This window comes from Cervus canadensis, chromosome 2 (assembly GCF_019320065.1).
Source record: "Cervus canadensis isolate Bull #8, Minnesota chromosome 2, ASM1932006v1, whole genome shotgun sequence".
Classification (NCBI taxonomy): Eukaryota; Metazoa; Chordata; class Mammalia; order Artiodactyla; family Cervidae; genus Cervus; species Cervus canadensis.
In genome coordinates, this window is record NC_057387.1 from 111,255,124 (window position 1) to 111,282,956 (window position 27,833).

A 27,833-nucleotide genomic window follows, 5' to 3' on the forward strand; every position below is an offset into this window, starting at 1 on the left:
TGACTCCCCACCCCCCCACCCTGCAGACTGCCCTATCACGTGTGTGTCTCCCCCAGATCGCGTGTCTGGCTCCCCCGCCTCGTACCTTCAGTGGTTCCGGTGAGGGTCCTGAGAGGCCCGAGCAAGCCGGGCAGCACGCCCTGCAAAGGGGCGGGTCGGAACTCGGTGGCAATGAACGCCAGGGAGGAATCGAAAGCGATCTCTTCCAGTTCAGCCTGGTCAGCCACCTTGTTCCCGACGGCGAAGGCCAGGATGCCGCTCCTCTTCAGCTCCTGGGCGGGCTGGCTGACCGCATCTAGGGACTTACCGCCTGTAACCAGCACCAGAAGCTTAGGGACCCCCTCGGCAGCCCGGTAGCCGGCCGCCTCCGTGAACAGGTTGTTCCGAACAAAATCCAGAGCGGAGCCCGTGTACAAGGCCGAGCCATCCAAGGGCTTCATTTTCCGCACGGCGTTTATGACCTCCCTCTTGCTGGGGTAGGTATTGAAATAAAACTCTGGCCTCACTGTGTCTGCATACTGAGCCACTGCCACCTGGATAAGATCCTGTCTGATCTCCAGCCTCTGGATGACCTTGGCAATGAAGTCGCGGATTGCATTGAAGTTGGTCAGTCCCAGTTTGGAAGAGCCATCCACGAGGAAAACTATGTCCCTCTTGTTGACTTCAATGACTGTAGGTAGCAACGTGACAAGGTAAGTAGAATGGCCTGAGCCATCACGTTCAACATGACTCTCTACATAGCCAATTCCACCCAAGGGAGCTCCTCGGCTCTTGCCAATGTCAAGTCTGTGGGAGCCCCTAAGGGATTTATCCTGACTCACGGCCTTAGTAACAGCTGTGTCCTTCCCTGCTGGCAGGTGGGCCTCCCCAACCCCCCTACCTTCTCTTGGTACGCTTTACAAAACAGTTGTTCAAAAATCAGTGTAGTTTTATTCACCACTTGTTTACTGTGTTGTCACTAAAAAAGTCAGAAAGCTCACTTCTGCCATAAATCCATAGCTGGGGTTTTAGAGGCGAGAATGAAGCCATGGCTCAAGGAATTAAAGAAGTGATCAGTGTCTGCTCAGAGGGTCTTGTGTTTCACTACCTTGATTTCATAAACACCTATCGCCAAGGGCAAAACTCGAAAGAGCACCAACACCCTATTTCCTTCATTTCTCTGGTCCATACCTTGATGTTTTCAGACAAGGAGAAAAACACTAATTATTCAGCATCATAAACATATAAAAAGGAAATCAATGTCAAAACTAGCAAGTGGCCCAGAAGTATTTTTGATTAAGACACCTGTATTGTGAAGTTGCCACGTTATGTGTTAAGATTATGATAACTCAAAGACAAATCACAAAGCAAAATGCCTCAACAAGATCACTGCCTCAAAGTGACTATGAACTTGTGTCCACCTGTTGTATCAACTCTCAGGCAGCTCGCCTGAATCTCGGGAACCGAGGCTCGTATCAGACCTCAGCACCGGATCCAGACACCGGAGAAGGCTTCTGAGACTTGTAAGATGGCAAATGGTGCAAGCAGAGGCAGGTGTGTCTGCAACTTATTGAATGATTATCTGAATGTGAGGCGGCCTCATTGCTCCATGGTGTCAGATGGATGGTGTGTAACATCTTAGTTTACTTAATGTTCGACTACGTTGACATTATTGGTCCAGAGTCTGTTCTTTAAGAGAAACATGTAAGGCGCCATATACACAAGGCATCCAGGGACAGGCACATGAGGATCACTGCTTTGGCATTAAGTTGTGGTGTGAACAGTGTATCCCGAGTCCTCCAACTCTCCGTGGAGGCTGCAGACACGTGAAGCCACATCCCCTGCCTCCTTCCTCTCCCTCTCTCCGTAGGTACATAAAAGCCATATTATAGCTGTGCAGGTAACCACGTGTGTGCCTACTAGACACACGCGGACGCTGAGCACACCTTAACACACAGTCACACACGCCTCGTCTATACTGTAGGTGCAGGTGCTGAAACCATAAATGCAGAGCTTCCTGTCCTCACTAAGATGTATGAACATGGGAACAGATGCAGAGAAAGGCGGATTCCTTCATCTGCCAGTCACCGAGGTGACTCATCCCATCTCCTCCTCTCCCCCCTGCTCCAGGAAGGGACGTCCTCTTCGGGCTGTGAGAGTTGGGGCCTCAACAGCTCTATCTCCCCTCTTTCACACGGTTCTGCTGGGGCTGGTGAGCAAACACCTTGCCGAGGTGACCCTGAAGGTTCTGTAACCAGTCGGCTGTAGCCCTCCCCTCCCTGTTGACTGACATCCGGCAGGAAGTCAAGTCCCCTTCCGCCCTCACAAGCCAGGACCGGAAGTGGTCATCTCTCTCTTGTTCCTAAGCAAAGTCTCCTCAAATGTCCAGTCCCCACAGCCCTTCCTTGGTGCTGTCTTCCTCTGCAACCACCTAGGGTGACTCAAGGCTACTCTTGGGCAACTCTTTTCAGTGACTCAGGGACCCCAACCTCCAATAAAGCAGATGCTCCTGTACCCTGAGCTTCACTGAGAAGACAGAAGCCCCTGAAGGACTCAGTCAAGCTGGTGATGCTCACCCCCTAAACCAAAGGTTTCTCCAGGCTGCCAGGCATCAGGGAACTCCAGCCCACCTCCTCTCCACAGTTCTGGGCGGGGCCAGGCTCCCCCAGGTCGCAGGACGGACCACCTCCCCTGGCTCCTTATTCCCGCTGCTTCTCTTCTGCTTCTGTCCTACAGTTTCTCTGATCAGTCTTCCCTGGCCACTCTCCTACAGCTCTTCCCATCCCTCTTTCCAAGTCAACCCCCTTTAATGTCCTCCTCTGCCATACTCTGGGAGTAGCTTTTTCATCTTTTGTGACCTGTCTCCCTGTTTCACTGTAACGAACCAGCGGCCACATCAGTCTGGTCCACCAGCACTGGGGTCTCCAGTGCTTGGCATGGTGTCCAGCACATACCTGATAGCCAAGAAAATTTGTAGAACATTTACAAATGAATCACAGAGATTAAAGATGATTTTGTAAGTGAGAAGTGAGAATTAGCTAGGGAAAGCTGACAGGAGGGCCTGGATTGCCATGGATAAGAATGAACCTGAAACGTCGCCTGGAATAGAAATATCCTTTCATCCTTTGTCATCAGTTCAAAAAACTGGAACCCAGACAGGCTGTGTGACCTGCCCAGGATCACACAGCTGGGTAACGTAAGACCCAGTACCAAAGGTCCAGTCTGCTGCAATGGCACTTCCTGAGTATTTACAAAACCTATGGAAGTTGTTCATTTGTTTCCAAAAGCATGCCAGTCCAGGAAAAAACCTTAAGATATTGTATTTCAATCAGACAGGTGTCTGGAAATATCAAGAGAATTTTTAGGATGTAATTTGCGCCAAATCTTAATTTACCTCACCCAACAATATGCCTAATACCACTGGCAGTACAGTCTCTGACAGACAGATGAGGTTACCAGTGGTGGGAGTTGATGCACCTGAGTCTGTCAGCCTTTTGCCTACCACTGCATCAAGAGCCACTGGGTTCTTACTTAAATTTTGAAATATACCTCCCACCTCCCACATTTGTGAAATGTATTTTGTTATATGGCTTGACTAGTTTTATGTTTCTTTACATGATCCCAATCGGACCCTTTTGCCAAAGGCCCGCCATCTGAGTGTATAATCTCTCCATCAATAGAATTCCTCTTCAGTTCAACAAGAGGAGGGGAAAAAAAGTTTCCATACATACCCCCAAGTGACAGCTTTCTTATTTCTTACTTCCAGAAGTGCCACTCCTGCTACCCATTACAAAAGTGACTTTGGGGGGACAGTTCTCAGAAGCCAGCACAGTCTAACAGGCTGACTTTCAGAGCTCAACCCTGTTATTCTGCAGTAATTTTCTCATAATTGCAATGATCCACTGAGACCCACTTTTCAGGTGACTGCAGTAGAGTAGATCACACCTGCATGTGTGTGCTCACTCAGTCATATCTGACACTTTGCAACCTCATGGACTGCAGCCCACCAGACTCCTCTGTCCATGGTATTCTCCATGGAATTCTTATTCCACTTAAATAAATAAGACTACTGGAGAGGGTTGTCATTTTCTCCTCCTGGGGATCTTTCCCACCCTGGGATTGAACCTGTCTTTCTTCTGTCTCCTGCACTGGTAGGTGGATTCTTTACCATTGAGCCACCTGGGAAGCCCATGATAAGTAGATGGTATGATGATGTTGCCATAGGGTCGCAAAGAGTCGGACATGACTGAGCGACTGAAATGAATGAATGAATGAATGAATGATGGTGTTGAATAATCTCAGAGTAACAGGTTTGTTGAATTAGCCATGAAAGCACACTTTCTTGATAACTCGTGCTCCAACAAGAGCTGTCCATGCACTCACAGATCTTCGGGGTTTTTGTGGAACACCGCAACCATCCCAGACACCACATCCAAGAACTAGCTCATCTAGGAAGGACTGGACCATGGGTACTTACAGGTTCTCCCGAGGCGAATCATTCTGCAAGGCCCCCGCCTGACTCCTACAGAACCACACACAGAACACCCACTACCACACAGATAGTGAGAAAAGCATACGTACCTTCGGTGACAATGGTTGGCGGTTGCAAGACAATGTGCCTTTGGGCCACGCCAACAATGTACGGCAGTAATTGTTCCTGGACGTCCCCAAGGCTACGGAATTCCGGGACAATAAACACCAGGTTGTCATTGGTAGCTATGTGCTGAAGCTCTGCCTTGGAGGCGGCCTGGGCTCCAAGGCCAAACGAGAAAATGCTAGCCTGCTTCAGTGCTACGACCCCGTCTCGGATCTCATCACTAGAAGGCCCAGCACTTATGAGGACCAACACCTGCGGAACCCCTTCCTCCACTCGGCTGCCCCCCGCCCGGGTGAAGTGATTCTCCACCACAAAATCCAGGGCAAGGCCAACATTGGCCAGTTCTCCACCAATGAACCCCAGGGCCTTCACTGCATCCAGAACCTGAGCCTTGGTAGAGTAGCTGTTCAAGGAGAACATGGTTCTGGGCTCATCGCTATACTGCACCACCCCCACTCGGATCTGCTGAGTTCCAATTGACAGTCTCTCAAGGAGATTTACAAGGAAGTCGAGAATGACTGCGAAATTGACACTTCCGGTGTTGTTTGATCCATCAATAAGGAAAATAATGTCAGCAGAGTCTTGTGCTTTAAAAGAGAGAAATGCAAAAAATGTGAAAGCATTAGAACAAGTGATCACATGCATCGTTCGGTGTTCTGACATGTTTCTTGAGAAACCAATAAGAAACACGAAATATGGACAAACAAAACACATGTTGATTAAGGAACGTGAAATTCTCTTTTAGTTCTGCATTCTGAATGGATAAGAGGCAACTTCTTAACAGAAATGATGGTGTTCAGTAGGGGCATTTATTTAATAGCAAATTTTCCTCTGCACCATCTTTGTAGTTGAATTTCAAAAGATCATGTTTAGTTTTCTGGGAGAAGTCTTGGGTATATTCTGAAATTTTCTACTGAATTTGGAGGGAACCATAGATGCACAGAACTGTGTCTTACCTGACCTACAGGAGAAAATAAAGGACTACATGAACAAAGGTCTAAAGATGATTTCGAATCTGGGGACATTTCTGTTATAATCCTCAAGTGATCACAAGAATTTTCTTTGTCCAGATCCACAGCACAAAACAGAATCTCAGATTTAGGCTTCGGTGACTCATTGTCCCAGTATGTTAAATACTTCATTCCTCGAGCAACCATTGTTTATGCTTTGCTTTTCTTTAGAAACCAAAATGGCTATGAACCTTCCACTTCAGAAATATGAAAGAAAGAACTCAAACCACATCCCCAGTTTTTATTCAAAAATACTCGATATATTTTGGGTTAATTTTCCTTTCTCAAATGATGTTTTCATTGTGTAAAACTCAAATGCAGGCCTGGGGTTGGGATGAGTGTTTTCTTCATTTATTTTTGCCTTTGCCTCTATATTCAATCACAAAATGCAGAACAATGTTAAGCAGAATGATATGAAACCAGTCATGACATAATTATCCAACCTTATTTTTATGACGTCCTAGACCAAGTGCCTGACAGGACCATGGGTATCTAGGCGACCCAGAATCAGAATTAGCTCTGGGCTTTGACAAATGGACATAAAAAAGGCTGACCAAGACCTCTTTTCTCCTCCCAATGGCAAACAAGAAACGTCCATTCTGTGACTGAGAATGGGGGTTTCATAGAAGCACTGAGCAAGGAATTGCAATCAATAAACTACCAACCTGGGTGGAATATTTCAAAGCCTCAGCTAGAACGTTTAAATCAGCCTGATTTAAACCATAGGAAAAGCAAAATTATTGTAGCAAGTGTTTTTTTAAAAACTTAAGTGTGTGTTAGGAATAGGCAGAGATTTTATGTAAGCATAGACAGTATTTATAGTCTGGATTTTAGGAAGCTATATTTGGAGTATAATTGTATTATATGTAAACTCATTCATTCTGAAATTTGTAATGACAGTGAACATTTTATATGTAAAATTAATTCTTCCTGGTACTAACAAAATTCCTTTTATTTCCAAGTGGAAACAGAATGCAAATCTTGTCTCATGAAATTAAAGAGTTTACCGCAGTGAGATGTTCTTGTCCAAGCTTTCTGCTTGGGTAAAATGAACCAGGAATGGCTGGAATTAGGATTACTGGAATCAGAACTGATCTTTTTCTCTGCTTACAGGCATGAAACTCCTAACAGCAATTTTGCAGAGGCATTCCTTGCATAGGGAAAGATAACTAGTGTGGAAATATCTAGCAAGATCATGTAAGATATTAACTTAGCCTTTGCTAAGAACTCCAGAGCATTTTACTCTTTGGTGGAACCACGAGGTTCCCGAGGGATCTTTGGGAGGATGTGGCCCCAGCAGTGTGAATTACACTGCAGGCTACAGCGATGGGTCGCTTTGTCCCAGGAGTTCCAGGCTCTGCAAACCATACCACAAAATTCCTCAGCACCGCCCAGACCTAAGCCAGTGACTCTGAGGGACAAAGGAAGATTTACCCCTTACTCACCAAACCAAGACCTTTTCAGAAAGGACTAACTCTGAGCCTAAGATCAATAAAAGAAAAATGACCCCTAAATCACAGGATGACTCACTCCTTATTAATTTATTACCTCCTTTTTGATCGCAGTTCACAATAGAATAAATAAGATAAACAAACACTGAGGGAAAACCCTTGAGTGTTGTGTTCTAAAAAGCTGAACAGCAGCAGGTCATAGAAAAATGTTGGATAATTTGTCATCACTGAAAAAACAACATTGTTCTCTTATGCACACGATGGGACACACACAAGGGCATGCTGTTATCCAGGAGAGCTGAAGCCTCAAACAGACACGCGTTCACGGGTTCTTGTATGCAGCAAGGCACCCCAGGGGCCAGTATTAACTCTCAGAGAAATCAGATCTTCCTAAAATTTAACATATGAAACCGTCTGGTTTTCTGCTTTTATGGCTCATGTGTTAGTATCACACCCTCAGTGGCATTTTCTATGGAAAAGTTTCGAAACATCCATGGAAAAATTGAAGGCGCTTTCAACATTGTTGGAAACACTTTTCCTAAGCACACTGGTGTGGGCACGATGCCTTCTTTAGCTAGGGGGATGCTCCTTTTTTCAAGAAAAATATAAAAGATCATATTTGTATTTTCTGTGCAAACACAAAATCTCAGATAGGTTTTGCTAGTTTTCTAAATCTTTGTTTTGTAAAGAAAAGAAAACTCGTCCTCGCTGAATGTAAGTCACCTTTTCAGCTTTTGTTATAGTAAAGCTTTTATATCTTATGTCCGTCTATAAAAAGGATTTTTAAAAGTACAACTTTCAGGGATTGCTTGAGTAGAGTTCATTAAGAACAGTGATGATCACATGTACATTGGTGGGGGAAAGTTACATAGTGGATAGAAAGTGGAAAGAAATGGCCCTAACTTATTAGCTATCATCATAATGGCTTCCTGACTACCTTTTCCAAAAACTTTAAGAAAGAAATTTATTTTTTCTGCCGTGGAATACGCAGTGGAACATGATACAAGAGAAATTGCAGAATGAAGTTAATTAGAAAAGACAATATAAATGGATTAATATTCCACCCTGGAGCTGCTAGTGGCTTGGGCACTAGAAGACAGAGATGCTTTCTTGGCATAAAAACAAAGGTTTTGTCATCTGTGTGGAAAGAGACTATGTTGATAGGCTTATTTTGCATTAATGTGGTAATCTAATTGTTTTTATCCATTTATATAATGGTTAAACATAAAGGCAAACTCATCCATCCATTTTCCTGAATTGGCCAAAACATCAATAAAGAGATGTTCCATTTCTCTCCTAATCCTCTTCACTGATTTTGACATGGATGAGTTATATTCAGAAATGCAATGAGTAGTGAATTATTGATGCTGAGAACATTGTAGCGAATGCAGAAGGTCATTAGACTTGCTGTCTTGTAATCTCCTTGTAACCTGCAGTGTTTGGTTTGGGGTGCTCTCGGAGTCCCACCTTCTTTCCCGTAATCTGGCAGAATTGACACTAGTGTCACAACGCAGAGGTGAGACACATCATTTGAAGTAGGGAATGATCTTCAGGTTTAATGCAAATTATCCAGGCTGTCCCTCACTACTCTCTTAGAAGTAGACCCACTGGTAGTGCTGTGAGTCCTTCCACCCCTATCAAAGCTGACATCACAGGTAACTACTGGGGAAACCATCCTATGCACAACTTCTGGAACAAAATTAACTCAGCTTACTCTACAGTCCTACACACCACTGTGTCTCCCGCTTTGTCATCTCTTATTGAAATGACTGATGCCAGCTCAAGCTGACTCTCCCAGCTTCTTCCCTTTCCACTTCAATGTCTTAGCTACATGACCCCTTTCTTCTCCTTTCCCTTCATCCTGGGGGACACACATCTCTCCTTCTGGAGCTCATCTCAGTAAGAGGCCCTTGGTTCCACCCTAACTTTCTGCCCATTCTCCTAGAATTCCCTCCACCCTGCCTGTTGCTGATGAGGAAACCTAGCCCTGGGTACTGGTCAAAATCGCAGTGGCGCAACACGTGAAATTTACCTGTGCAATTCCTTCCCTGTGAGTCACTTAGCACTGGCAAGAAAGCTAATGGGGGTGACTGGTTAAGTAACTTGCCAGACAATTAGTTTTCTGCATGTCACTGGACCTGAACACACATCCATGTAAAGTCCTTTCATCATCAGGACTCACAGAGTGACACTGACGAGGACCACTGGGATCAGAAGCATCTGTGTGGGTACAACGATGGTGACAGTGTGGAGGAGAAGTGAGAAAACCCCATCCAGAGCCAACACATAAGGGACTTCAGCTCCTGTACTCAATTCCTACAAAATAGATTGGGACTGGATCATCTCTAAGGCTTCCAAGAGCCAACTCACTGGAAAAGACCCTGATGCTGGGAACGATTGAGGGCAGGAGGCGAAGGGGACAACAGAGGATGAGATGGTTGGATGGCATCACCGACTCAATGGACATGAGTTTGAGCAACTCTGGGAGATGATGAAAGACAGGAAAGCCTGGCATGCTACAGTCCATGGCTTCGCAAAGAGTCAGACACAACTGAGCAACTGAACAACAAATCTCTAAGGCTTCTCACAATTCTGAGGCCATCAAGTCTTTGAAATAAATTCCGTAGTGTCAAAGAGAGGAGCTCTCTGTGTGGATTTACTGGACCCAAAAGTGGATGCCCTCTTCCTCCCTCACTTGAGCTCTTTCAGACCCTGAGCTTTCTTTAAAGGAAACAGACTCTTTCCCAGGAGCAAATGGAGGGACTTTTGTCAAAGTCCTGCCCAGCCACACTGAGGCTTTTTGTCCAAGAAGCACTGCTTGTGGGGTCATAATATCAGGATGTGTTTTTTGGGGAGTTGGAATATTGTTTCAAAGGCAGAACTCCTCTTGGAGGGAGTGAATACTCTATATTGGAAGAGGACTACAGAGAATATTCAAACCTTTGTTTTTAGGCCTGTGAACAGGCATCTCTTCCCTAATCCACCCCACCGCCTTTTAGCGAGAGGATTGCCTTAATGCCAGCGGTTGCCAAGCTTATCTCCAGAAGAAGAGCGAGGCAGGCAGCAGGTTGGTGACGTTGCCATTACCTGTGATGTCTTTAGGGGTTTCTGTGCCTCCAGCCCTTTCTGGAGTCATGGATGAATGCACACAGGCCACTAAGTTTCCTACTATGTCATGAAGTGAGGTAAAATTCTCTAGGTTGAAAACATGCATATTGAGCGGTTCACTTGCTATTTCTTTTAAGGCTCCTTCATCTGCATCCTCAACTCCAATTGCAAACACGTTAACATCAGCAGACTTAAGTTCCGCTGAGGGCAGAGCAAGGCCGTCCTCCGAGTGTCCATGGGTTAACACTACGATAACCTGAGGGACTCCGTCACTGGCCCGGCTTCCAGCAGCCTCAGTGAGGTGGTTCTGCATTACGTATGCTAATCCTTTTCCAGTCTGATTGCTGCCCCCAATGTAAGACATGTTGGAAACATGAGAGAGGACTTCTTGTTTAGAACGATACGTATTGAACAGGAACTCGGTATGTGGGTTGCCGTTGAACTGGACCAGAGCAAAACGGAAATCATTGTCTCCCACCGCTAAAGATTCTATAACATCATATAGAAACTCTCGAACAAGTTGGAAATGTTCCTTGCCAATGCTCCAAGAGGAATCCACTAGAAATATTATATCGGCAGCGGCACCATTTTTGACATCTTTAAAAGAAGACATTGGTTTAGATGTTTCTCCTGTTCAAGAAATGACCTCCCATCAGTGCAAAGCCTTCCACAACTCACTCAGTTTCTAGGGTGCTGTGACTAAATAACTTTCGCCTCATGTGCGAGGCAGGTGGGGACACTGACTTACCTGAGACACGGGGACCTGGACCCACGGACTCAACAGCTGCTGGGGCCCAGTCATTGGCCCAAGTTCCATATATGATGACTGCCACACATGAACCAGTAGCAGGTTCCAGAATGGGGACAAACATACCCTGGGGTGTCCTTTACCTCTAGGTGATTCTTTGTGGCAGTTGGAACCCCGAGACCCACCTGATCAGACAGGAAGGATATCCTACTGCAGATAACCAAGCATCACCTTAGAAATTCATTCTTCAGTCTGGGGCCTTGGCAAAATGGAATACTGAAACTACTGTTTTTACCTGATCTAGTCTCCCATGCTTTGGGTAATTTGCAAGAAAAATAAATGTCATGAATACATCTTAAGTGAAGAAGACTTGTATAATTGTAGCGAAGGGCAAAGGCTTGTTTTTTGTTTGTTTCTCTGTCTGCTGAGACTCCCTAGCAGGAAGAAAGGTACCCTAACACAATACAACATTTTCAGAGCCATCTGAACCCTCTGAGATGTTGAGCAGTATTCACCCCTTTCAAAGATGAAGCCAGGTCTCTCAAAAGTAGGAGCCGGAGGCTCCAGGTTCCAGGCTGAGTGGCTGGGGCGTGCCCTCCTGTCCTGGGCCAGACTGGCTGGGCACAGCAGACTCCTGGACTCTACTTACCTGGGGCTGACCTGATGCCCCAACCCATGCTCCCCTGGCATTGGGGTGGTCCTCAGCACCCTGCTAAGAACTACCAGATCTGGAGGAAGTACCCCATCAACTCAAGGAGAGGGACCCAAGTCAAACCTTCCAAGCTCATAAACCATAAACCATTTCTCATTTTTCCAAAACTCTGCAAGTTCTTAATAAGATTAGGTAGGATCTATTTTTAACATAGTTTCAGGAAACTGATTTTTTAAAGATTTGATGATTCTAAATAAAAAATGTCTTTCTGTGTCCAGAGTGAGAGAGAAAGACTGGTTATTTTTTTTTTTTTTTCAAGGAATATAATTTTTACTCTTAATCATTGTCTTCTCTGGGATGTTGTGCTAAGACACTAACCAGTGCCAGAAATGTGGATAAGCTTTTCCGATGGTAAAATATTTTCGATACAAACTTTCTGCTCACACCCAATGTAAAAACAAACCACTTGCAACCCACCAGCAAGATATCAAACCCAAGTTTCCGTTTAAAAAATGTCTCTCTCTCTCTCACTTGGATAAAGAGGAGCTGACAAAGTCTGTAAAATAAACAAAAACACCCTGTAATCAATGGCTTGGCTCTCTCTTCAAAGCCTATCTAAGCTCTCTCTCCAGCTCATGATGTCTGAGATCTAAAACAGAGAACACTGTCCCTCTTAATAGAATGAAGAGGTGATTTGGGATCTTACCTGGCTGTTGTTGACCACGAGTAAAAGAGAAGCCTGAGAAAAAGAGGCAAAAAATGGCCACTAAGGGCAAATGCCGATGTTTCCTCATTTTGATTGTGTCTAAGCACCAGGTGAGAACCTACGAGAGAAAATAGGGTAGATGAGAACCATCAGGTTTTGGCTCTCCAGTTACTAATGAGCGAATCAAGGATTTATCCTTTGGATGAAAGATAGTTTCAGCTAAACATAGACATGGAGTCTCTGAATCTGGTGACTGTAGGCCATAGCTAAAAATCTGTTCAGTCCAACCATTTTTTCCTCTCAAGGCAGGCAACAATAGCATATCACAAAACGTGTGGCAGAATGACAAAGGGTGGGGAGGAAGGGCACCCAGAGGCACAAAGGGCAGGTTGGCGATGCCCAGCCTGTCAGTCACGTCTACAGGAATCCCACCGGGAAGCTCCAGTTCATGGAGAGAATGGGCTTTGTTAGAATCCCAGTGTGTGCAAAAATACAACCACAGCAGCTGGGCCCATTTCGAATCATGCCTTTATTCTCCGTTACTATTTACCACTTTTCCTTCAACGAAAACCTGCTGTGTGCCCAACACCAGTCGCAGAGTGGAGCATGTCCAGAGATTACTGAATTAGCAAGACTAAAGCCAGTCCTGAGGGCTGACAGCCTCGTAGCGTGGTCTCCCTGCAAACTTGACATCCAGCCAGCCAGGGTCATGTCTGGACGGGCACAGTAGCCTGTGGCACCCTCCCTTGAAGCAAACACCACCCTCTTCCCACCCCACACCTGACGGAAACCCCCCCACATGTCAACTTCATCACCCTCCAGTCTCCAGTGAGCTCAGCTCAAGGGTCTAAGCTTTTCCTTATGACCCTCCAAAGAACAGGCCTAGGTCTTCTCCGTTTAGGTCCTCTTGCAGGACATCACCTCTTTTCCCTTCCCCTTGATCCAAGGCTCTGGTTTCCCCTGACTCTTTCTCAGGTCATGGCTATCTGACCGGTGCAGTCTCACAGGACCCCATGCTTGGTGTGGTGGTTTGGTGTTGCTTAAAAGTCTTAACAACTTCAGGGCAAAGACCCTTCATGTTCACTTTGCACCGAGCCCACAGATTCTGGAGCTGGTCCTTGCTGTATCTGTGCATGTGAGTCAATGACTCTTCTTACCCCTACCCAGACTTGTCAGGGGTTCCCTGGTCAGAGGCTTGGGTAGAGGCATTAAAGTGGAGGGGTGTGCCAATCAAAATTATTGGTTTTTTTTTTTTTCATTCTTTCAAGTAAATATATTGAAATTGCAGACAAAAACCAACCAAACCAAAAATTCTTATAAAGGAGTTTGGGATAGACAGGTACACATGGCTATACTCAAAATGAACAACCAACAAGGACCCACTGCACAGCACGGGGCACCCTGCCCAAAGCCACACAGCAGCCTGGGGGGGAGGGGAGGGGAGCCTAGGGCAGTGTCTTCAACAGATGATGCTGGGAAAACTCTATATCCACATGCAGCAGCCTGGAGGGGAAGGGGGCAGAGACTAGGGCGGTATCTTCAACAGATGATGCTGGGAAAACTGTATATCCACATGCAACAACAGAAAAAAGGAAGCTGGATCCTTACCTCACACCACTTACAAAGAACTAACTCAAAATGGATTAAAAATCTAAACATGCATGTCCCCCTGCTGTCCACTCAAAACCATCACAACACTGTCAATTGGCCACACTCCAACACAAAATAAAAAGTTAAACAAAAATGACAAAAAGAAACACATGGAATACTAATCCTCATATTCTCAATAATTTTCTTTAAAAACGTGCTGTTTATCAAAGGGGAGGAAATTCTCACCATGGGGGTCAGGGTCAGCCTCCTACAATAGGATCTCAATTATTGATTATTTTTTTTAGTGTACTTAGTTTCAAGAAAAACTATTTGATATTGAAAATTATGTAGTATAGACTACAGTCAAGTGCAGAATCTGATTTGGTTTAAGAAATATGAATATATTTAATCTGGAGAGATTTATAGTTCATACTTAGAATTTGAAGGTTTAGAAGTTGGCTTTGTGAATTACAGTATAAAAAGGTAATCATCATCAGTATGAATCAAAATCAAAAACTTCTCTCTCTGTGGCATTTTTTGGAGAAATAGAAAAGATATCCTAAAACTTATATGGAATTTGAAAGGACCCAGAAGAGTCATAGCAATCTTGAGAAAGGAAAAAAAATAGAGCTGGAGACCTCACAGTTCCTGATTTCAAGTCATATTACAAACTACAGTAATCAAAGCAGCATGGGATTGGAATGCAGACAGACATATCAACCAGTGGAATAAAATAAAGATCCCATAAATAAACCCTCAAGTATATGGTCAAGTCAATTTCTATAGAGGTGCCAATACTACCCAATGGGGACAGGACAGTCTCTTCAACAAATGATGCTGGGAAAACTGTATATCCATATGCAAAAGAAAAAAGAAAAAACTTACAAAGAACTAACTCAAGATGGATTAAAAATCTAAATGTAAGACCTGAGACTATTAAACTTTTAGAAGAAAATATAGGAGGAAAATCTTCATAGCATCGGATTTGGTAATGACTTTTTCCATTTGATGCCACAAGCACAGACAATAAGAGCAAGGACAGACAGACGGTACCATATTGTTGTTTAGTCACCAAATCATGTCTGGCCCTTTGCAACCCCTGGACTGTAGCCCACCAGGCTCCTCTGTCCATGGGATTTCCCAGGCAAGAGTACTTGAGTGGGTTGCCATTTACTTCTCCAGGGGATCTTCCTTACCCAGGGATCAAACCCACATCTCCTACATTGCAGGTGATTCTTAGCCACTGAGCCACCAGGAAAGTCCAAATGAGAGACCAAATGGTACTATATCAAACTTTAAAACTTCTACACAGCAAAGGAAACAATCAACAGAGTGAATAAGCAACCTACAGAATGGGAGAAAACGTTTGCAAACCATATAACTGATAAGGGGTTCATATCAGGAATATATAAAGAGCACCCACAACTTTATAATGATAAAAACAAACTCTGGTTTAAAAATAAAGGACTGGAAAAGACATTTCTCCAAAGAAGACATACAAATGGCCAATAAGAATATGAAAAAATACTCAGCATCAGAGAAATGAAAATCAAAACCACAGTGAGATAATATCTCACACCCATTGAGATGGCCGCTGTCAAAAAGATAGTAAACAAGTGTTGATGAGAATGCAGAAATACTGGAACTCTTAGGCAATGTGAATGTAAAATGTTGCAGCCACTATAGAAAATTATATGGAGTTTCCTCAAAAAGTTTAAAATACAGTTAGCATATAACCGATCAGTCCTTCTTCTGGGTATGTATCCAAAATAACTGAAAATAAGATTTTGAAGAGATATGTACACACCCAAGTTTAACGCAGCGTTATTTACAATAGCCAGCAGATGGGAACAACCATGCGTGTGTACTCAGTCATGTATGACTCTTTGAGATCCCCTGATCTGTAGCCCACCAGGCTCCTTTGTCCAGGCAAATTCCAGCAAATGGAATTTCCCAGGCAAGAATACTGGAAATGGCTTGCCATTTTCTCCTCCAGGGGATCTTCCCAGCCCAGGAATCGAACCTACATCTCCTGCATCTCCTGAACTAGCAGGTGAATTCTTTACCACTGTGCCACCTAGTCGTGGGGTGGAAATAACATAAAATAAATGCCCATCAGTAGATGAATGAAAAGAGAAAATGTGGCATGTACATATAAAGAAATATCATTCAGCCTTAAATAAAAGGAAGAAGTTTTGTCACAGGCTACAACATAAGTGAACTTTGAAGACATTATGCCAACTGAAACAAGTCAATCACCAAGAGATTCCGCTGACGTGGGGTATCTGAAATAGTCAAGCTATTAGAAACAGAGAATGGAATGGTGATTCCTAGAGGGTGGGAAAGGGGAATGGGGAATTATTGTCCATTGAGTAAAGAGTTTCAGTTTGGCAAGATGAAAAAGTTCTAGAGATCAGTTGTAAACAAGATACATATAGATAACACTACTATACTGTTCACTTGAAAAGAATTAAGATCGCAAAATTCACATCATTTTACTACAATTCCTAAAAAAACAGGAGAAGTTACCTGTGGTTGTTAAAAAATATGGGTAACTCTGTACACCTAACAAAGTTTTGCAAAAGAGAACGCACTGATCATAGTAAACACCCTCTTCCAACAACACAAGAGAAGACTCTACACATGGACATCACCAGATGGCCAATACCTAAATCAGACTAATTATATTCTTTGCAGGCGAAGATGGAAAAGCTCTACACAGTCAGCAAAAACAAGACCAGGAGCTGACTGGGGCTCAGATCATGAACTCCTTAATGCCAAATTCAGACTTAAATTGAAGAAAGTAGGGAAAACCACTAGACCATTCAGGTATGACCTAAATCAAACCCCTTATGATTATACAGTGGAAGGGATTCAAGGGATTAGATCTGATAGAGTGCCTGATGAACTATGGACAGAGGTTCGGAGGTTCGTGACATTGTACAGGAGGCAGTGATCAAGACCATCCCCAAGAAAAGAAATGCAAAAAGGCAAAATGGTTGTCTGAGGAGGCCTTACAAATAACTTGAGAAAAGAACAGAAGCTAAAGGCAAAGGAGAAAAGGAAAGACACACGCATTTGAAGGCAGAGTTCCAAAGAATAGCAAGGAGAGATAAGAAAGCCTTCCTCAGTAATCAATGCAAAGAAATACAGGAAAACGATAGAATGGAAAAGACTGAAGATCTCTTCAAGAAAATTAGAGACACCAAGGGAACATTTCATGCAAAGATGGGCTCAATAAAGAGCAGAAATGGTATGGACCAAACAAAAGCAGAAGATATAAAGAAGAGGTGGCAAGAATACACAGAAGAACTATACAAAAAAGAACTTCATGACCCAGATAACCATGATGGTGTGATCACTCACCTAGAGCCAGACATCCTGGCATGCGAAGTCAAGTGGGCCTTAGGAAGCATCACCACGAACAAAGCTAGTAGAGGTGATGGAATCCCAGGTGAACTATTTCAAATCCTAAAAGAGGATGCTGTGAAAGTGCTGCACTCAATATGCCAGCAAATTTGGAAAACTCAGCAGTGGCCACAGGACTGGCATAGGTCAGTTTTCACTCCAATCCCAAAGAGGCAATGCCAAAGAATGCTCAAACTGCCACACAATTGCACTCATCCCACATGCTAGCAAAGTAATGCTCAAAATTCTCTAGACAGGCTTCAACAGTAAGTGAACCGTGAACTTCCAGATGTTCAAACTGGATTTAGAAAAGGCAGAGGAAACAGAGATCAAATTGCCAACATCTGTTGGATCATCGAAAAAGCAAGAGAGTTCCAGAAAAACATCTACTTCTGCTTTATTGACTACGCCAAAGCCTTTAACTGTGTCGATCACAACAAACTTTGGAAAATTCTTAAAGAGAAAGGAATGCCAGACTACCTTACCTGTTTCCTGAGGAATCTGTATGCAGGTCAAGAAGCAACAGAACCAGACATGGAACAACAGACTGGTTCCAAATTGGGAAAGGAGTACGTCAAGGCTGAATACTGTCACCCCGCTTATTTAACTTATATGCAGAATACATCATGCAAAATGCCGTGCTGGATGAAACACAAGCTGGAATCAAGCTTGCAGGGAGAAATATCCTCAGATATGCAGATGACACCACCCTCATGGCAGAAAGTGAAAAAGAACTAAAGAGCCTCTTGATAAAAGTGAAAGAGGAGAGTGAAAACGCTGGCTTAAAACTCAACATTCAGAAAACTAAGATCATGGCATCTGGTCCCATCATTTCATGGCAAATAGATGGGGACATAATGGAAGCAGTGAGAGATTTTTTTGGGGGGTCTCCAAAATCACTGCAGAAGGTGACTGCAACCATGAAATTAAAAGACATTTGCTCCTTGGAAGAAAAGCTATGACCAACTTAGACAACATATTAAAATGCAAAGACATTACTTTGCCAACAAAGGTCTGTCTAGTCAAAGCTATGGTTTTTCCAGTAGTCCTGTATGGATGTGAGAGTTGGGCTATAAAGAAAGCTGAGCTCCAAAGAACTGATTGCTTTTGAACTGTGGTGTTGGAGAAGACTCTTGAGAGTCCCTTGGACAGCAAGGAGATCCAACCAGTAAATCCTAAAGGAAATCAGTCCTGAATATTCATTGGAAGGACTGATGCTGAAACTGAAACTCCAATACTTTGGCCACCTGATGCGAAGAACCAACTCATTTTGAAAAGACCCTGATGCTGGGAAAGATTGAAGGTGGGAGGAGAAGGAGACGACAAAAGATGAGATGGTTGGATGGCGTCACCGACTTGATGGACATGAGTTTGAGTATGCTCCAGGAGCTGGTGATGGACAGGGAAGCCTGGCATGCCACAGTCCATGGTGTCACAAAGAGTCAGACAGGACTGAGCTACTGAATGGAACTGTACACCTATAATGTAGCCATCAATTTAACAGGAATGGTAAAAATGTGGCATCTCCTTTTTGAGATGTGATAGTCTTTAGGATGGGCTTCCCTGGTAGTTCAGTGATAAAGAGTGCACCTGCCAATGCAGGAGATGTGAGTTCGATCCCTCAATTGGGAGGATCCCCTAGAGAAGGAAATGGCAACTCACTCCAGTATTCTTACCTGGGAAATCTCATGGACAAAGGAGGCTGGTGGGCTACAGTCTATGGGATCACAAGAGTCAAACACGACTTAGCGACCAGACCACCACCATCAATCTTTAAGAAATAAGTTTTCTCTAAAATAAGAAAACAATACAACTACACATCTTTTTAAAGCATATGTGTGTACCCCTATAATTAAATAACATAGCATTTCCTTGGCACTAGAAAACAATTGAAAAGGAAGAGAAAAATGAAGTGTTTGCCAGCAAAATGTTAAGGTTTGGGGAAGAGGACTTGAATCTCAGGAAAGTGAAAAAGAATCTGATATAAACACTGAGACATGGAACAAAAGTTATTTCTGTCCCAACTGTTAATAGTGTCATCAGAGCTATGAAATCCACTCCACCTAAGGCCTAGGCTTTTTGCACCTGCTTGATCTTCCTAGCCTGACTTTTCTCTTGCCATGGACACGCCATGGACTGGGTGATTCCATTCGTGGTTGTCCACCTCATACATAATTCAGGAATCCCAGTGTCCCTTACTGCTGATGAAGACAATGTGAAGGATGCTCTCAGGTTCTCACCTTTGCCATCTAGAGCAACGGAATTAATGACAGCACAGGAAAGTCTGTCTGGCTGGAGACGCGGCCTTGGCAGGGGTCTGGCGTCTAGATGGGCCTCGTAGCAAGATAGTACAGAGGGCCAAGGAGAGCAAGAGCCCCTTGCTGGGGCTGTCACCCAAGGTTGTGGATGAAGTGGGCTCAGCCTCATGGTTTTCCTGTCTGAGGTCAGGCCCAGAGGGAGGAGCTGGGGGCCAGCTGTGAGGAACAGCAAGAGCCGAGTGTGGGCCCCAGGCCAGTCCAGCCTGCCAAACTGGTGGGATGGAAAAAGACAAAACCGTAAACAAGAGAGTGGATTCCAAGTCCCGCAGTAGCTTTGGATGTCCCAGGGAAGTCGGCCAAAAGTATCACCTGTGATAAGACACATTTACCCTGTGATTCAAATTCTAGGAGCTTGAAGACACAACCCCAGCGGCTAATGCAAAACCTCCCGTCAATACGACTGCTTTTTTGGAAATGTATCAACAGCGAGAAGAAAAGGTGGTTCTGAAGATGATCAAAAGGCCAGTCATCAAGAGAACATATTTCTTTCCACAGTGAAGTGACAGCCACTGAGGATAATGGTAACATTCCAGAAATACGGCCCAGTCTTCTTGACTTGAAATAGTTGACACATGTTAGACAGGGATCTGTGTGATATAGGAAGGGATTTCCCCAGCATCCGAAGAGTTTGTTCCACAGGGTCCCCAAGTCGTAATCAAGTCTTGCTCGGGGCTCAGGGCAATCCCCAAAGGCAGTGTAGAAATCCATGCGTGGCTGATTGGTCCTCTTTCTTCACTGTGGGTGACCCGCCAAGCCACTGTCCCAGCACTGCCCGAGCACTGCCCCAGTGTTCTCTAGAAACCCCGCAAGCCCATGCCCTACCCTGGGGATCTTCCAGACCTTTCCATCCGGCCATAGCTTTCTTTCCCAAGCTCCGCTCGACCTATTCCTGAGTTTGTCTTTAGGAAAAAAAAAAAAGGCACATGAAATACTTGTTGTCTTTGTGACTTTTCTCAGTTGAGGATATATGCTTTAGATCAATGTATAAATGTACCGTACATATGCTATTCCTGATTCCTTCCATTAAAATTGAACGTCAGATTTCTTTATCAGCAATAACATCCTACTAGAAAACTATTTTATGGGAAAATTGTCCACCTACATTATTTACATTTTACTGGATTCTTTCTAGAAATATAGCCTGTGCTTTCAAAAACAACTTGTAATATTCTAATAGGTCAAGAATCTTTTTTTTAAATATGGAACCCATGTATTCTGTCATATCTTAAACACTAGGTGGGGTCTCTGTGGACAAATTCTAAAATAATTGTGCAGTCTGATTTGTTGTTGTTGTTTAGTTGCTAAGTAATGTGCAACTCTCTGAGACCCCTTGGACTATACGTAGCCTGCCAGGCTCCTCTGTCCATAGGATTAACCCAGCAAGAAAACGAGTGGGTTGCCATTTTCTTCCCCAGGGAATCTTCCCAGGGATTGAACCCACATCTCCTGCACTGGCAGGCAGATTCTTTTTACTGCTGAGCCACCAGGGGATTTTCTGAGGCATTAATTACTACTTACTTTATTGTCTAAGGAAAATGAATTTTAAATTGAAAATGTAAAGATTTTTATTTCAGAGATCTTAATCTTTAGTAGAGTAGACTTCTAAATGAAGTGCTTCTCATTGGGACACAAAGAAATGAAAAATATATACAGTGCGGTGCAATGCCTTCCCTAAAATCTACCCAGATGTTGAAGAAAGTGAAAGAAAGGGGAATAAAAGAAGGGGAGGAGAGGAGAGGGCAGAGGAGGGCAGAGGGGAGATGCTCTTCCAACCCTGACAGCGAAAGACAGAAGAGATGTCTGCTGGATGATAAGGATCCCAGGCTCCACGGATGATTAATGAGCTCACATGTTGGGCTGAGCTGAATTCCCAGGTGGGAAGAATGCCTTCAGCTCCCCCACATTTGTCCTGCTGCAGTGCTTAGGCGCCAGTCATGTGGCTCAAGCATGCCTAGCCCAGCTGTTGAATGTTTGTTCATGTTTTTGTTTGCAATTAAACCTCTCCTATTGTTTATCGTGTCTTGGCATCCCACTTTTTTAAAACTGAAGTTCTTGGCAACCAATCTTGGAGATTTTTTTTTTTCATTTAGATTATTAAAAGATGTCAAACATCATCTCCCCAAATGATCACCCAGCTTGTCCATTTTAATAAGGAGAAAGAAGGCAGCCACTCCCTGCCCTTCATTGTCCTTCTTTAACTCTCCCTCCCACCCCCAAGAAACAGAGACAAGAGGGCACAAGTCATACTTGCTAAGCCCCTGTCTCAGAGGTGGGATCCCATGCCTTCCTCCCACAGCCCGATGGCCGTGTTTCCCTTCATTTTATAGCTAGGAAACTGAATCCAGGTGAGACCAAGTGTTTTGTCCACTGCCACTTAAACAAAAACAAGATTGAGCCAGAATCCTAAGGAAGGTTTGCGTTTCCAAAGCCCAAAGGCAGAAACCCAGGAAACGCTAAGAGTCTGTGCCAGACTTGGCCCCAATCTCAAGGAAACTCCCTATGTCTTTTCTGGTGGGGGGCAGGGGTGGGAACAGACCTAATTTCTTTGTGGTGACAAACCACAGATTCTGTATCAACAGAATTCATTTGTCTGCTGCTGTTCTTTCAAATATGATAAAAGTCAGAATTGGCTGCCTGAGACCCTTGGGTTGGATGGGATGTTATGCAGCTTTGTGTCATAATTCTATGTCCTAAAGGCAATAGATCCAATCATAGGACTTCATTCAATTCTTATCTTTCTATTGAGCATTAGTAAGTCTTTTTTTCTTTTTTTTTTTTTTTATTGGTCTCATTCTAAAAAGAACTTGAGACGCCTTTTTCCTTTTCATAGCTGTCCACTTGAAACTTAAAAAGACACCTCTCATTATGAAGATTACTCTCCATGGCCCTTCAACTCAAAATTGCATTCAGAGTACAATGACATTCCCAAGCTATTTTGCAATTTCATGAAATTAATTTTCATTAAGTCTACTCAAAAGCTTTTTCATTTTCCATGTCTGGAAATCTTTTTTAAGAAAGAGACACACACATGCACACAAGGAAATCATTTTCCAACAAAGACTTAAATGTATCCAGAGCTCCCATTTTGAAGTCATTTATTTAGTCTTCTCCAAGCACTGCTTTTTAAAACCAGGCTGGTCCTCCTATCAAGTTCTAGCATTCTATTAACTCCTTACTGTCCTATTTTATGTGGGAGCTGCAGAAACAGTGGAAGACCACAGTCAGAGAGCCCTGCCATCTGCTGTGAGATGAAAAGTCACATTTCTGCAAACCCCAGGGTTCTCCAGCTTGCAGCACCCTAGTTCTCTCTCTCTCTTTTTCTTGTCCTTCTTCTCTTTCTTCTTCTCTTTATTCTCTGAATCTTGGGGAAAATTCTTGTCCCAGAGAGGAGGCTGAAAGAGGATTTATTAGATCCTCCAGTTAGGGAGGGAGGACAGTGGAATTTAACATAGTATTGCTACCTGAAAGAGCTTTGGGGGAATTTTCAAAAGCAAACAATTTGGAACAACTGTAAGAAGACCCCTCCAAAGAAATGCATCAGAAGCTTCTTTTTTACCATTTATTTTACAGTTTGAATCTCGCATTTCCATTCCATGAAATTGTGCTACAGAAGAAAATATTAGCCATGCATACACATCTGTAAGCAATCATCTACTTGACCCAGGCTCTGAAGGTGTGTCCTGTGATAGCAAAACTTAACTCTTCTGATCTTGAGTGTCAGCCTGGGCTCACTGCCACTTCCTGGTGTCTTTGTCAGACACTGAGTATCAGATTCAAGACCTCTGGATCTTCCTGGTAATGTCATGTAAAACAATGTCTGTTCATGTCTTAGCCACTGTAAGTAGTGCTGCTCTGAACACTGGGGTACATGTATCTGTTCGGTTTAGAGTTTTTGTCTTTTCCAGATAGGCACCAGGAATGGAACTGCTGGATCATATAGTAGACCTATTTTTAGTTTTTAAAGGAAACTCCATGCTGTTCTCCATAGTAGCTGCTCCAATTTATATTCCCAACAGTGTAGGAGGGCTCCCCTTTCTCCACACCCTCTCCAGCATTTACTATCTGTAGACTTTTAGTGTCCATCAACAGATGAATGGATAAAGATGTGGTATATATGTTCAATGGAATATTACTTGGTCATAAAAAAGAATGAAATCGTGTCATCTGCAACAACATGAATGGGCCTGAAGATTATCATATTAAGTGAAGTAAGTCAGGCAGAGAAAAATGAATAACATATGATACCACTTATATGTAGAATCTTAAAAAATGATACAAATGAACTTATTTACAAAACAGAAATGGACTCACAGACATAGAAAACAAACTTACGGTTAGCAAGGGAGAAAAGCATGAATCAGGAGTTTGAGGATGAACAGACACACACCACGACAGATAAAACAGATAAACAAAAAGAATTTACTGCACAGCACAGTGAACTATTTTAGTAGGAAATGGCAACCCACTGCAGCATTCTTGCCTGGAAAATCCCATGGACAGTGGAGCCAGGTGGGCTACAGTCTGCCAGGTTGCTCTAAGAGTCAGACACAACTGAGTGAGTGTGCACGCACAGGGAACTATATTCAATATTTTGAAATAACATAATGGAAAAGAAGATGCATGTATAACTGAATCACTTTGCTGTACCCCTGGAACTAACACAACATTGTAAATCAACAGTATACTTCAATTTTTAAGTGCCTATCTGTTAAAAAAAAAAAAAAAAAGATGTCTGTTCAGCAGCTCATATATTGGAATAGAGCAATCCAGAAAGGAAAGATTTGACTGTGCCCTCACAGGTAACCTTCTCCCAGAACAAGTTCCCATGAGGCTCTGCCAAGCACCACCTGGGGCTACCTTCCTTTTCCCCATAAAGGCACCTTGAAGAACCTCCAGATTAACCACCCAGATATTCAGAAATTTACTTAAAGACATATTGCTAGGGTCCAAGATAATAAACACAAAGCAGAAAGTTCCACATTTGCTGTGGTTGGAAAAGCTAGATATCACGATGCACACGTAAATAACTTTCTACCCTTTTAAATGTGAGGCAGCCAGACACTGTGTTTCCTTGGTTTTTCTTGCTAGTGATAAGCATTAGGCAGAGACTAGTTCAGATTTAACATGAGGGAAGAGAATGTCTTAGAAGATGCTTCAAAAGGAATTGCACGAACGTCCTGTTCCATTCCTGCCACATGATACACGGTGCTGTCGGCTCCAGGGCAAACGCCAGCATGTCCTCCCTGCCGGCCCTGGCCAGGGACTAGGGGCCACTGGCCTCTCCAAACCACGGGGTTCCGCTGTAGAACTGTTCAAACAAAACGGCTAAAATGTCCTCAGATGGTAAGGGAATCATAACCATTTTTGTTTGTTTTCTAATTCGATTCATGTTCAAGTCTAGATAATTATTTAAAATAGTATTTTTTTAATTAAATTTAAGCAGCTGATAAACTATCACCGTGGATTTAATATAATAGCCTGGAAAAAATCTACTGCATTCCCATCTCAGTCAGTAAGGGTCAGTTCATCTCTCCCAGCCTCCCCAGCTTTACGTGCAGAACGAGGCTGACTGCCCGATGCTCTAACCAGCAGCGGTCCTGCGGCTGCTTTTCCATCTGTCGCCCTAGGCTCTGACCGCTGGTGGGTCTCCTTCTGCCCCCATGAGAGACAGACAGCCCAACAAGTGCTGGCTGGGGGTGTCTGTGGGCTTAGCTGCGCTGGCTCTGCGCTGCTGAATCAACTGATGAGGATTGCAGAAGAGAAAACCCGTTTCCTGGAATGGCTTCTCTTGAGACCTGAGTCATCTCCAGCTGCTCTTCAGTTCTGCATTTGAAATTAAATCAGTTCACAAGCTCGCCCTTCCAGTGGCCAATTCTCGATGCCCTGGGTCCGTGAAAACCGAAGGTATGGGCCGAACCAGGTGGACTGGACTGAAGGCCTTCCTTTCGTACCTTTCCCTAGCCACACCTATCTTGCAGATGTTTCTCTGTACTTCATGAAACATCTTAAAATTCAGGAGAACAGCAGGATCACACTACGTGAAACGCAGCCAGGCCCCAACGAAAGACTAACAGCCTTCGGGAGAGGGCTTGGCAGAACTTTTCATATTTGTCCTATTTTTCTGCTTTTTTTACTTCTTTTCAGATTTTTTTTTTAAACAATTACCTCTCTGCTAAATAAAATATGATACTCTATAAAAGATTGGTCAATGGCCAAAAAAAGCACCTTTCTTCTCATGATACTCCAAAATGTACTCCTGAAGATACGTTCTCTCTTTTATTCCTGGTCCTCAATACCCACCTGTAAGAACACACTGGCATGCCCAGGAAATGCTGATTCTGCTTTGGGACCCAGATCGGAAGATGCCCTAGAGAAGTGAATGGCAACCCACTCCAGTATTCTGGCCTGGAGAATCCCATGGACAGAGGAGCCTGGCAGGCTGCAATCCACGGGGTGGCAAAGAGTCGGACACGACCGAGCAACTAATGCTCTTGGGACCTCAGACAAGCAATTCACCCCTCTGCGTTCCATTTCTTCATCTGAGGTGTCAAGGGTGTGGGTAGAACATCCACCAAGGTAGTAATTTGGGGATATTTCAAGTAGCCAAACGGAAGTCAATAGCCTGCCAAGTCAATAATTTGCCCTAAGGCGAGGGCAGGGCTGGAGTCTTAGTCATTTTTGTCCCCTCCTCCCACCCCAAAGTTCCACGCCCTGGAGCACAATGGGGTTTATTAAGCTTAAAGGAATATGAGACACATGGGCCAAAGTTTGGGAGTTACTGGGTTAGTTCCGCTTTAACTTCCCTTCTATTTCTAAAATTCAAAAATCCTACCCGGATACAGCAGACTGGGTTCTCAAACACCGCCGTGTTAATTTAGACTTTTTCTCAGTAGATACCAGTAACCTGTTTCCTCTAAAACTTCTTACTTGGTTAACGCCCTTGCGTGAAGGTAGAATGCAGCCTGCTTTACCGCAAGCAGCCGTTCACCTCTAAAGAGAACACTCTAACCGTACACTTACTTCAGATATTAGTCACATTTTTTAAAAACCAGGTACTGAAACAGTCTCTAGATGGGTCCTAAAGTGACCAAAGGAGCTCTGCTGAGATGTAACTCAACAGATTCCCTGCGACCCCCAGACTCCCTGCACTGCGCAGGGCTCAGCGGGATGCGTCGCCCTCTAGAGGACAGAAAACAGAATGCACGTTCAGGAAAAGCTATCCCAGGAGGAAGACACTAATTCACCTTTTCATGTCCTTCCAGAAACAGATGAGGCCAGAAGGTACTAAAATTACGTTTTCAGAAATTAATGAATTCCCCAAAGGAACTCCTCTTTGTAAATCGAGGTCCTGCGGGTGCTCCCTGAATTTGAGATGTTCATCACCCATGGTTCAGAGGAGACAGTGTTTTTTTTTCTTGAAAGGGTAGGATTATCTCCCAAATGCTTGGAAAGAGAGACTCCGTATCTAGAAAAGTGGATGAAGACAGCCCAAGACTGTCTGAAGAAGCAGGAACTTTTTTAAGCTTCCCTGCTTAAAAACCTGCATCATTTTTGGGCGTTCCTTTCCTTAGTGAGAGCTGCTAATAGGATTTTTTTAAATGCCAGGCCGCTCCTCAGGTCTTCAGCTATTTACAGAGCAGTGGTGTGGGTTTTACAGCCTGCTGTCCACAGCAAAGACACCGTGGAAAGTTCGCTCCTGTAGGTTTTGGTGGAAAGGCTACCGGGACAGAAAGTCCCCTTCAGATGGGAACCCGCCCAAGATTCTTCTGTAAGAGATAACAAATCCCCGGGTTCTTCCAAAAAGGAAACTGACAAGGACTACTTTTCAAGTGAAATGTTTGCCTAAAGTGATTAACATGTGGGCAGGATAGCCTCCTGCGAATTCGGGACCTCCTAGTGGATTTTAAATCCTAAACGTGGAATTTCACATAAAACTGGATAATAACAAAGACGCTTTAACCAGTTGAGTGAGAGTATGGATGAAGCCTCCAGGGCAAAACTCTACTAACTTTCAAAAGGCAGGAGGTCTGATTTCAAGCTGACTTTAAAATCAAAGTCAGATGCGGAGCCTCCTTGGAGCCACAAACCCATCATCCATTGTCCATTGAATAGAGGGGTTTCTTTCTACTTTATCATCAGTGATGTATTAGGTTCTAAGGTACAAAATCACAAAAGGCACTTATGATGAGAGAATGAGAAGCGGTGAATCCTTAACACTTTGAAAATGAAGGGAGGTGCAGAAATAAGAATAATTCCTATTCAGAAA

The 27,833-nt window shown here is 43.8% G+C and overlaps 1 protein-coding gene across 8 annotated transcripts in view; it reads right to left on the reverse strand.

Moving 5' to 3' along the window:
• COL6A3 (collagen type VI alpha 3 chain) overlaps positions 1–27,833 on the reverse strand; it is a 90,349-nt gene that overhangs the window by 60,125 nt on the left and 2,391 nt on the right. For 2 of the 8 annotated variants that reach the window (XM_043462069.1, XM_043462067.1), the window contains exons 2-5: positions 12,252–12,369; positions 10,125–10,742; positions 4,561–5,163; positions 86–670 (exon numbers count right to left, since the gene is read on the reverse strand). In XM_043462069.1, coding sequence (XP_043318004.1) covers positions 86–670; positions 4,561–5,163; positions 10,125–10,742; positions 12,252–12,339 — 1,894 coding nt within the window. In that variant the 5' untranslated portion in view covers positions 12,340–12,369. Of the gene's footprint in view, positions 1–85; positions 671–4,560; positions 5,164–10,124; positions 10,776–12,251; positions 12,370–27,833 lie in introns of all 8 variants that reach the window. The other 6 variants (XM_043462068.1, XM_043462066.1, XM_043462072.1 and 3 more) reach the window with 4 other exon arrangements.